This window comes from Callospermophilus lateralis, chromosome 8 (genome assembly GCF_048772815.1).
Source record: "Callospermophilus lateralis isolate mCalLat2 chromosome 8, mCalLat2.hap1, whole genome shotgun sequence".
NCBI classification, from domain to species: domain Eukaryota; kingdom Metazoa; phylum Chordata; class Mammalia; order Rodentia; family Sciuridae; genus Callospermophilus; species Callospermophilus lateralis.
Genome location: NC_135312.1, coordinates 60743594 through 60755567, shown reverse-complemented (window position 1 = coordinate 60755567; position 11974 = coordinate 60743594). Strand labels below are relative to the sequence as shown.

At 35.6% G+C, this 11974-nt stretch overlaps 1 protein-coding gene across 1 annotated transcript; it reads left to right on the top strand.

Moving 5' to 3' along the window:
- Window positions 1-9015: 9015 nt before the first annotated feature.
- On the top strand, window positions 9016-10677 carry Gk2 (glycerol kinase 2). The gene has a single exon (XM_076864908.2). The coding sequence runs from the start codon at window positions 9016-9018 to the stop codon at window positions 10675-10677; it is 1662 nt and encodes a 553-aa protein (XP_076721023.1).
- Window positions 10678-11974: the final 1297 nt, after the last annotated feature.

Sequence of the window (11974 nt, the reverse complement as noted above, 5' to 3'; positions counted from 1 at the left end):
GTAGGTTTTGGGGACACAACAACTTATTTCATCATTTTAAATTATTCCTAATCACTTTCATTCTAAAAATTATAGCAAGATAACATTGAAATAAATAAGTAGGTTACATGATATCATAAAACATGTTTTTCTGACAGTCTGTCATCTCTTCAGAATTAAACTTAAATTTAAATTTAAAATTAAACTTAAATTTCCCCAAGCTGAATGAAAATCAGTGAAATGTTGGACTCTAGTCTCTTAAGAATAGGTTGTCCAGGTTTGACTTTATTGTTTTAATATTTTAGAAAATTTCTAGAGTCACCAAGAATTTTTTAAAAAATCTTTGTCTTTTTATATGCAGGCTGATTATCTGAATGAAATATATTAGCACCTGTTTCAAAGTACTCAACATTGAGGAGATGCTCCAAGTAAAAACGTATTAAGTTCACATGTAAGTTGAACTTAAGAGCCTTGGAAAAGATATAGATTGTTTTGATGTCCATCCAAGGATGCTCTTTAAAATATTCTAATGACTTTCAGCAACCCTAAAATAGTGACTAGTTCTGTGTCTTCGATAAGAATAATGATCTCTAGAACAGTCTCCTAATATTCACCAGAGAGTTTTATGATGACTGATGATGTAAATGCCAAAGACACATTTGTTTTCCCTGAACTTAATAAAACCTTACAGTTGGCTGTGCTAGCCAAATATCAATCAAAAAATGATACTTATTAAATTAAATGGCTCTGTATGACTGGCATGATGTTGGATATGAATGGGAAAGACAGATAAGATGTTGCCTTCATGGGGCTCATAGTCCAGCAGAGATGGTATACTCTGAACAATGAATTCAAATGTAATGAAGGCTGGAAAAGGGAACTAAAAGGTACAAAGGAAAACTATGGCAAGGAGATTTAACTACCTTTGAGGGCTCAGGTCAAGGAGATAGGATTTCTTGAGGAAGGAAAATAAGTTAAAGTTATTTTAGGAAAGAAATAATATAGTGGAGAAGGGGTGTCCCAGGAGAATAAATCTGTACACAATTTAAGACTACTGAAGAAATTTGTCTTTGTTCATCAGCAGAGTATTCAGTATTCTGAGAGAACAAACTCGTCTCATTAGAAGCATTTCAAAAGGAAAAAAAATGGAAGTCTCTATCCCAACTATCACCACTATTTTTTCAAATCACTTGGAATGAGATGTAGTGATGAGTGGAGTGAAGTGGCAGAGTTTGCACATAAGTCAGGACCACATGGTAATGTTCACCCTTAGAGACAGAATGTCACCCAAGCAACCAAAGAAGAGCCCACCCACTCCACTCCCAAAACAATAGATCTCTCCCAAATGCCATCACAACCTGTCTGGTCACTGTCTGAATGAAAGCTGGCAACCTAATTCATACATTACCTTCCATGATAATTTAGTTTTTTTGAGAACACTACCAAAAGGATTGCTTCTTTGACATTGTTTTATTTGTATTAATTTAGCATAAAAAATCAAATGCCATCGACAACATTTTTTAAAATCTTTATTTCATAGAAGGGAAGTTTCTTTAGAGATTACCTTTCCTCCAGAACAAAGAAGCAGAGATGTAATTTGACTTGCTAACAATCATAGAGCCTGTTAGAATCATAGCTGTCACTAAAATCCTGATTCACATTCTAATGTACTTTTCAGTACCCATATAAAATTTTTTATCCCTTTTCTTACCCCTCATTTTTTAAAATTTAAATTTGGTATATATACAACCAAAGGCATTACAATTCATATTGCAAATATAGAGCACAATTTTTCATGTGTCTGGTTGTACACAAAGTAGAAGCACATCCTTCATGTCTTCATATATGTACTTAGGGTAATGATGGCCATCGCATTCCACCGTCTTTCCTACCCATATGCCCTCTCCCTTCCTCTCCCTCCCTTTTTCCCCTTTGCCCTATCTAGAGTTCATTTAATCCTCCCATCCCCTCCCCCACTCCCGCAGTATATTATGGATCAGCATCCTTAAATCAGAGAAATAATTCAGCATTTGGTTTTTTGAGATTGGCTAAGTTCACTTAGCATTGTATTCTCCAGCTCCATCCATTTACTTGAAAATGCCATGATCTTATTCTCTTTTAATGCTGAATAATATTCCATTGTGTATATACAGCACACTTTCTTTATCCATTCATCTACTAAAGGGCATCTAGGTTGGTTCCACAGTTTAGCTACTTTTAAAGTTATCTATATATTGCTATGATCAAGCAAATATAATGACTGAATAAATGCTCTTCATTAGAATTCTAATATGTGACAACTGTAACTTTCTAACACAATGGGATTGAGAACTTGATATTAAAACAATAAAAATAATGTGGGCTTGAGTCCCAAATTTGCAGAGATAGTAACAACGACTATAAGAAACTATACAACACACTGTTAGAGCAAATATATTTAAGAATGGCTCTAATAGTGACTCAGTGACAAGAATCCCAGTTTTTCCAAGTACCTTTTGACCTCCAAGCTCTGAAGTTTATCTGTTAGTCGACATATGCAAACAACACATGCACACACAAAGAAATGTGTAAGGAAATCTTCCTATCACATTGCTTTCACACATTTGTTCTCCCATAAAGTATGCACAGACATTTCACATGAAATCTATTAGGAAATATTCTGTCGGAGCATTTCATTGACTAAAGGAAAATTCAGATGCCCATCAAGGAAAGTACCCAGATACTGATTCTTCCCTGTGTAAGCACCATGCCACCCCCATTTCTTTCACAGGGGGATTGTGTGCTCTGGATCTTGTGCTAAAAACATCATCAAAACCTTTTATTCCCCTATATCTCAATCTCATCTTCTCCTCCAAGTAAAAAATTATAGATTGCATGGTAGACAAAATCAAAGAAGTGACTCACTCCATCTGAGCGGCTATTTTGCTGATTTAGTCAGCAACAATGAACTACAGCCAGGCTTTAAAATGAAACACTTCCTATCCCCAATCCCATCTCTCACTCTCACAAACACACACACACACACACACACACACACACACATACACACACACACACAAAGGCTGAACACTGGGTTTGTTGTTGTTGTTGCCGTTGTTCTCTCTCTCAAAAAAAGATAGGGGGTAGGCAAGTATGAGCATCTTTCACATTCTGCATTTTCGGAGTAAGTATCCAATGCGACTTGCCATGATAACTAAATTTATTATTAACTGTGTATTTCATGATGTTAGTGACAATATGTTAATGTGATTTTTCACGTCCTCCTGCAGTGAACAGATGGCTCCTTTTACTTTACTTTCCACATCAAGTGTGATTATTTCTTGGTGCCAAAAGCCACCTGCCGCTCCTCGGTCTCCAGTCTAATTTTTTATGTTGGTAAAACACAGCAGGACTTGTTATCAGTTGGATGGCATCTTAATAAAAGGAGACATGCCAACATATTGACATCATGTTCAAGGGGAAATTTCAGCCCCTTCTAACCCTTAACCCCTCTTCTCACCCCCTTTCAAAAAGTGAGGGAAGACAATAAATAAATAAATAAATAAATACAATGCAAAGATCCCACCAGTTTCAAGATGTTTGATTACAATTGTTGGGCCCAGAGCCAAGATGCTGAATTGCACTCCCTTTGTTCCTAAACCCAAGCACCTCACTCAGGGCTCTGATCTTTCATCCTGTGTAATGATAATTAGCTGTAACATATTCCAAAGTCAAAAGTAAGCAGGAATACATTAACATTGAGATCAGTGTCAGGGCTGATCTCATTGGGAAAATGACAAAGAACATGCACGCGCACGCGCACACACACATACACACACACAAATTTCAAGATTCAAACATTCATAAAATCACTTTCAAACGTGTGAATATTAAACGTGTTGGCGTGCATGTCATGAGTGCTTACCTAGAATGCCAAGGCCTCCTAATGTGGACGCAGTGACTCCCACAGCCCATGCTTAACAGAGAAAACATGAGTAATAAACCACGGTAGCTTGCTTTAATTTTTCCATTCGTCATTAGAACAAAGAGGGATAGTACGTTAGGTGATTTGTGGTCCAAGAAGAGGTCTTCCAGGCGATTGGATGGCATGGCTCTCAACAGCTGGTCCAGCACATTTGGGAACAGCATGTAGAAAAATGCATCAGTGTTTTGAAGATTACCAACTGTGATGATGCATTGGTTATGACACAATCTAAAAAAGTCACATTTCCTAGACACAAACTATATAAATGAATGCCTTTATGATCAGGTTACATAAATTCAAGACTAAGATAAGTGAAACTTAGTGAAAGCTAAACTTTCCCACTTACTCCCATTCTTGAGATTAAAAAACCATAGGACATTCTTGGATATCTGAGATTTCTGGTTAAAAGTCAAGAAGTTAAACATGCAGCTGGTTTTTCTAGGATTTGCAAAGTTTATAAAGAGCAGAAGAAAATGCCTAAAATAAAAGTGTAAATATCTTCATAAAAATAATGTAATTAATGATTTTTTAGTAAAACAACAATAACTAGATTATTCTACTAAAGAAACTCTCAAATCAATGTAAACTTAGCAGTGATGTTTTTATGTCTTTCAGCTGTCTCTCCAAACAAAGGAACCTATATAAAATAGATTTCTAGTAACTGTGTTTTGCAGCTTGAAACTGCTATAGTATTGATGTTAAATTCCCCCCAAATGTCCATGGGTTAAAAGACCTGGTCCCCAAGGAGGTGGTGAAACCTTGAGGAAGCAGGGTCTAGCAGGAGGTCCTTACATCACTGGGAGAATGAACTTCAAGGCAATTGTGGGATGCTGACCTCTTCTACTTTCTGGCCATAAGCGGAGTGGTTTGCTCTGCCATGCACTCTCTACCATTGCCATCCAGTATACCTACCAGAGTCCAAATGGTCCACCTACTCATGGACTGGACTCACCAAAACAGAGCCAAAATGCATATTTTCTCTTTATGAGTTAATTATTTCAGTTATACATTATAGTGATGGAAAGCTGACTAACACACCCAGATTTTATTAAGAAAATTTGAAAACTTAGGGGAAATTTAAGAGAAATTTATCCTTTAATACCACTGTATCTACCATATAGATGACACAATTAGCATTTAAATATATTAACCTTATTGCATATTTCCATCTACCCACCCCTTATTTATTCATCAATCCATCTTAATACATTAAATTATAAAGTCAATAACCAATAGTCCATTCAGCAAGCAAAATTAAAATTATCTTAATTTTATTATAATTATTTAATAAAGTAAGGATCAGAAATAGTGATGTTCATCAATTCATCCAACAAACATTTTCTAAGTTCCTTGATTTAGATAAGGCTGAATGTAGAATGAATAAAATAGCCCAAATATCTGCCCTCCTTGAACTTAAAAGACAGTGGAAATAACAGTTAAAAATGAATAAATGACTTTCTAAAACATGATATGCATGTGAAGATATGTCAATAGAGACAAGTAAATTTAACAGGTATTGTTCTGAAACATTGTAATAAGAGCAAGAAGAGTGGTTTATGCACCACTATATTATTGTCTATAGCAACCTCTCAAAACATATTTGTCAAATTACTGACTGAATGAATAAATTTTAAACTTTGTACCATAGACTTCCTTTAAAATTTTTACATTAAGTAATAGTTGCAATTAACCAGATATTATGTCATTTAAATGTATGAATATGCTACAATGAAACCAACTATTCTGTATAATTAATATGGACCAAATAAAGAATATTTTTGTTAAAAAAAATACTTGCACTCTAGAAGAGTAGCCTTAAAGGTTAACAAAAAATAAATAAAGTCAATTATGTTAACAATTCTTTTTTAAATTTCATATTAAAGGATTGTTTAAAGAAAACATCCTAATTTTTTGAATGATGCTATTCTAAACAGTATGTTCACCTTTAATACATTTGCATTTGGATGAAATATAATCATTGAAATTACTTCTTTATAAAGCTGAATACCATCACAAATAAGGCAATGCCAACAAATATTTCAGAGGTGCTTAAATTTGAATATAGAGAAGCTAATACAGACTATCAAAAGCTGTTTTTTTTAATGTAAAAAAAAGTACTGATGTTTAAGCTCCTTAGCTTTTTGTTCATTTGTTTGTTTAAAGCATTTTCTGTCTGCTTTGGGTTTGTCAGCTTTGGTTAATTCATCAATAGTTAACAACTGCTCTAAGAGACTAAATCAATTAGGTAACTTTCTAACTGAATTGAAACACTTACCTGATTATTTGATCACTACAATTTGTTATCAGTATAACTAGTATGTAAATCAGCTCTTTATAAACAAACCTGATGACTTTATAAAGTACTTGTATTAAAGAAAAATTGCTCAGATAAATTATTCCCAGACTCAAAAATTAAGGGCATTGGGAAAATGTGTTTGTGTATACTGGTATGATAGGAAAAGGGATATAGACAAGAAACATTTGGTCCAATAATTTCATTCTGTAAATTAATCTACACACACAATATCTATTACTGCCAAATACTTGGGGGAGAAAAATGTTTACAACAATTTAAATACAATATTTTCCATGCAAATTCAGGTGAAGTATGATCCCACAGAGTGGTAAATGTTGTCTCTAAACTTTTGCTTAGAAAATCTCAGAATTTTAAAATTGAAAAAAAAAAAAAACATGACCAGGAAAATATGTACCTGCTTCTGATGATTTCTACCTTCCACTACATAAATTAGATCTGTTATCTCTTTCTCTGGCTTTATTCTATTTGATGGGAATTATGATCCAGCTACAATAGTGAAATAACAATATTACATTAAATTTTGTTATTTTCTATCTTGTTCTGTTTGATTTCACTAGGAATAAAAGAGCCTCATCCTTGAGCTAATTCAGAAATGTAGTATATGCCCTAATGTAGAAAACTATCATTCAAGCTGGGCATGGTGGCACATGTCTGTAATCCAGAGGTTCTGGAGGCTGAGGCAGAAGGATCACGAGTACAAAGCCAGCTTTAGCAATCTAGCAAGGCTCTAAACAACTTAGCAAGACCCTGTTTCAAAAAAAAAAAAAAAAAAAAAAAAACATTAAAAGGGCTGGAGATATGGCTCAGTGGTTCAGTGCCCCTGGGTTCAATCCCCAGTACCAAAAAAAAAAAAAAGCCTATTCATTGAGTAGATATTCAATACATTTTAATTATTCACCCTTTACAATTAATCTAAAACTTCAAGTTTACATTTAGGGGACTTTCACTTTGGCAAAGACAGACTAAAAGAGATTGGATTTAAATTTTGATCTGAAACAATTAGAAAAAAATGGACAAAAATATATTAACAGTTCACATAATTCATAAAATATATAACAATGGCTCATAATGATTTCTAAGAGGTAAGAAACAAATGGTGGGAGTTCTAGTAGATTATTGCCTTGAAGTTTTGAAGGGCATATCACAGGGCCCTAGGACCCAGGTGGAGCCCAGTGGAAATTCTATGGTGAGGAGACAGAGCTAAGCATCCAAAGAAACTAAGGAAGCTAGGCTATGCAGTATATATACTGGAAAGAGAAGTGTTACACAGAAACAGATTCTGGAACTCTTCAGAGGATCCGCAAGTGTTCATTTAAGTTTTGATCGGTACATTTTGTGTGTGTGTGTGTGTGTGTGTGGTGTTGGAGATTGAATCCAGGGCCTTGTGCATGCTAGGCAAGCACTCTACCAACTGAGCTATATCCCCAACCCAGTGAAGAACTTCTTGAGGCTGAATTTGCACATAAAAAGATCAGAGAAAGCAGCATCCAGTTTTGACCCAGGATTGAGCAGAGTGATTATTCCTACCAGTCACCAGAGCCTTATTTTTTATCAACACTGAATAGAGTAAGAAGGAAAATCTTATTTAGACCTACTCTGAGTATATGGTCTTTGTTCCACCTAAACAAATCTTAAAAGACCCAAAGAATCAAACTGTTTCTCTATAACTTATCTACATCTGAGAACAAAGCTCAAGAAGACTTATAGGAATATAAAAGCATCCAGCATCCAGCATCCAGCCAGGTGAAATTACAGTGCTTGGCATTTACAATGGCAGGCATGCAAAGAAGTCATAATGAAGAGATCATTGAACTGGAACTGACACCGATTTTAGAATTAGCAGAAAATGAAATTAAAAAGTTACTCTAACTATATTTCATGTGTTCAAAATTTAAGTACATATTTACAAAATACAAATTGACCTTTTAGTAATGAAAACTATGATGGTGTGAAGTGAAAAATACACCAGATGAATTAACAGCAGATTGGACGTTGGAAAAGAAAAGATTAGTGAACTTGAAGATAGAATAATTAGAAACTGTCTAAAATCAAGCATAGAGAAAAGCTAATTATAATGGGTAGAGCTTCAGTGAGCTTGTAGGATAACTCCAATATGTGTCATCTGAGTTCTTAGGGGAGTGAAGAGAGAATAAAACATATTTGAAGAAATAATGGTCAAAATTTCCCAGATTGAATGAAACCTGTAAACCTACAGATTCAAGTGACTCAATGAACACCAAGAGCAGGAAAACAACAAAGCAAAACAAAAAAAAACTACACACAAGGTACATCATGATAAAATTGACCACAATGACTGAAGAAAAACGGAAAGGCAGAGAAAAATACACGTTAGTAACAGCTTTCAATATTAAGACTAATGCTTTCTAGAAGTTCAAAAGAATGCTTCTCCAGCACACCTGCACTGAAAAAAATGTTGAAGGTTATTTCACAAGAAGAAAAGAAACAACAGACATACAGAGGTACACTAAAGAGTGAAAGCACCGGTATCCTTAATTACACGCAGAGACATATAACTTGTTTAAACTTCAAACGCTCCAATGACGCAGAAGATGCTGGAGGCGAGGCTTGGGACGCAGGGGCGGGGCAAGAGGGCGCAGCGCCAGTTAGGGGGCAAAGGTCCCCAGAGGCAGCCACGCCTGCGCAGCGAGTGCCGGGCTGGCTGCGCGCCCCTCCCCCAGTGCCACCCTCTCCTGGGAAACGGTACCAGAGCTGCCAGAGGCGACTGACTGGTGTCATGGCAGCCCCAAAGAAAGGAGCTGTGGGGCCGTTGGTGGGGGCAGTGGTCCAGGGTACCAACTCCACTCGCTTTCTGGTTTTTAATTCAAAAACAGCAGAACTACTTAGTCATCATCAAGTGGAATTGACCCAGGAGTTCCCCAGAGAAGGATGGGTGGAACAAGACCCTAAGGAAATTCTTCAGTCCGTCTATGAGTGTATAGAGAGAACGTGTGAGAAACTTGATGAAGTGAACGTTGATATCGCCAACATAAAAGCGATCGGAGTCAGCAACCAGAGGGAAACCACTGTAATCTGGGACAAGTTAACTGGAGAGCCTCTCTACAATGCTGTGGTGTGGCTTGATCTCAGAACCCAGTCTACCGTTGAGAATCTCAGTAAAAAAATTCCGGGAAATAATAACTTTGTCAAGTCTAAGACTGGCCTTCCACTTAGCACTTACTTCAGTGCAGTGAAACTTCGCTGGATGCTTGACAATGTGAGAAACGTTCAAAAAGCTGTTGAAGAAGGTAGAGCTCTTTTTGGTACCATTGATTCATGGCTTATCTGGAGTATGACAGGAGGAGTTAATGGAGGTGTCCATTGTACAGATGTAACAAACGCAAGTAGGACAATGCTTTTCAACATCCATTCTTTAGAATGGGATAAAGAGCTCTGTGACTTTTTTGAAATTCCAATGAACATTCTTCCAAATGTCTGGAGTTCTTCTGAGATCTATGGCCTAATGAAAAGTGGAGCCTTGGAAGGTGTGCCAATATCTGGGTGTTTGGGGGACCAGTCTGCTGCACTGGTAGGACAGATGTGCTTCCAGGAAGGACAAGCCAAAAACACATATGGAACAGGCTGTTTCTTATTATGTAATACAGGTCGTAAATGTGTATTTTCTGAGCATGGCCTTCTGACAACTGTGGCTTACAAACTAGGCAGAGACAAGCCAGTCTGTTATGCATTGGAAGGTTCTGTTGCTATAGCTGGTGCTGTTATTCGTTGGCTAAGAGACAATCTTGGAATTATAGAAACCTCAGAAGAAGTTGAAAAACTTGCTAAAGAAGCAGGTACTTCTTATGGCTGCTACTTCGTCCCAGCCTTTTCAGGGTTATATGCACCTTATTGGGAGCCCAGTGCAAGAGGAATAATCTGTGGTCTCACTCATTTTACCAACAAATATCATATTGCTTTCGCAGCATTAGAAGCTGTTTGTTTCCAAACCCGAGAGATTTTGGATGCCATGAATCGTGATTGTGGAATTCCACTCACTCATTTGCAGGTTGATGGAGCAATGACCAACAACAATATTCTTATGCAACTACAAGCAGATATTCTGCATATTCCAGTAGTAAAATCTTCCATGCCCGAAACAACTGCTTTGGGAGCTGCCATGGCAGCAGGAGCTGCAGAAGGAATAGGCGTTTGGAGTCTTGAACCTGAGAATTTGTCGGCAATCACGATGGAAAGGTTTGAACCACAGATACAGGCTACAGAAAGCGATATTCGTTATGCTACATGGAAGAAAGCTGTGATGAAGTCAATGGGTTGGGTTACAGCTCAGTCTTCTGAAAATGGTGATACTGCTATCTTCTCTAGTCTGCCTTTGGGATTTTTTGTAGTGAGTAGCATGATAATGTTAATTGGGGCAAGATACATCTCAGGTATTCCATAATAATTCCAACCGTGGATTCCCAAGATGTGAGCTTTTTATATAATGAAAGAATCCAGCAGTTCTGTCTCTTAATGTAATGACATTATTTCTCTGATTTTATTTATAAATCACTTGCTACATGACCTATGAGAACCCTATGTAGACCTGTGTCTTCAAATAAAGAAATCACAGTAGAAAAACATTGTAGAAACATCTGGTGTGTATTTTTTTTTAACATCAGTATTTAAATTTGATTTAACATCTTGCCCCACTCTGTAAAATACAGCATATTTGTATTCTATCCATAAAAGTTATCATCAAATATACTCTATCATTTATGGACCAGGATTTAGTTATCTGTGCTAACCACACCTGATTAAGAACTATAGCTAATCTGCTAAAATGGAGAAGCTTAAATATTATTGTTCTTAATACCCACCCCCCAATTTCTCTATTCTACCTGTTAGGGAGACCACAACATCTTCACTGAATGTTTAATGGAAAATTTTGCTACATTTTTACAGTGAATTTGTTATTCTCATAGTTTAAATATTTTCCTGAAAAACATTTTCCAAATTGAAATTTGTCAGACATTTTACATGGTCTCACTAATTACATGGAATTACTGTACAGATCCTCTAGGAAGAAAGATACTTTTTTTCTTTTCATCTTTCCTTTTCATGTATTTTACTTGATTGTGTAATATTCACGTCTAAATATTATAGGGTAGCCCAGTTATAAATTAAGAGCACATTTTAGCCAGTATGTTATATCAGGAATATCCTAACTAAAGTATTACAGACATAAATATTTTAGGTTCAGTAGCTATGTGCATTTTTCAGCAAAATATACAAACATATTAGTTAACAGAAAAGAGCATTTTCTTAAAAAGGTAGTAATATAATATTAAATATGTTTCAATTCCAGCACAAAATTAAACTTTTAAATTAAAAAAAGTATATAGTTATATTGATACAAAATGTATAATATTTCAACAATATTTCTTAAACCTTATTTTTATTTAAATTGTCTTAGCTATATATATGCTAGAAAATAAAATGACTGTGGATTACTGCAATAAACATTATTTTCAAGCAGGAAAAAAATGACTTCAAATAATATTATATGGGACTTATGCATTTGTAAAAGGAAACAATAATAGCAAGAAAGGGGACTTATGCATGTGTAAAAGGAAACAATAATAGCAAGAAAGTTGGAAGAGGAAAAATGGAAGTGTAATTTTTGAGATTCATGTACTATATGGAAAATGGTAATAATATCACTTGAAATTACACTGGAAACTAAAGATACATATTAT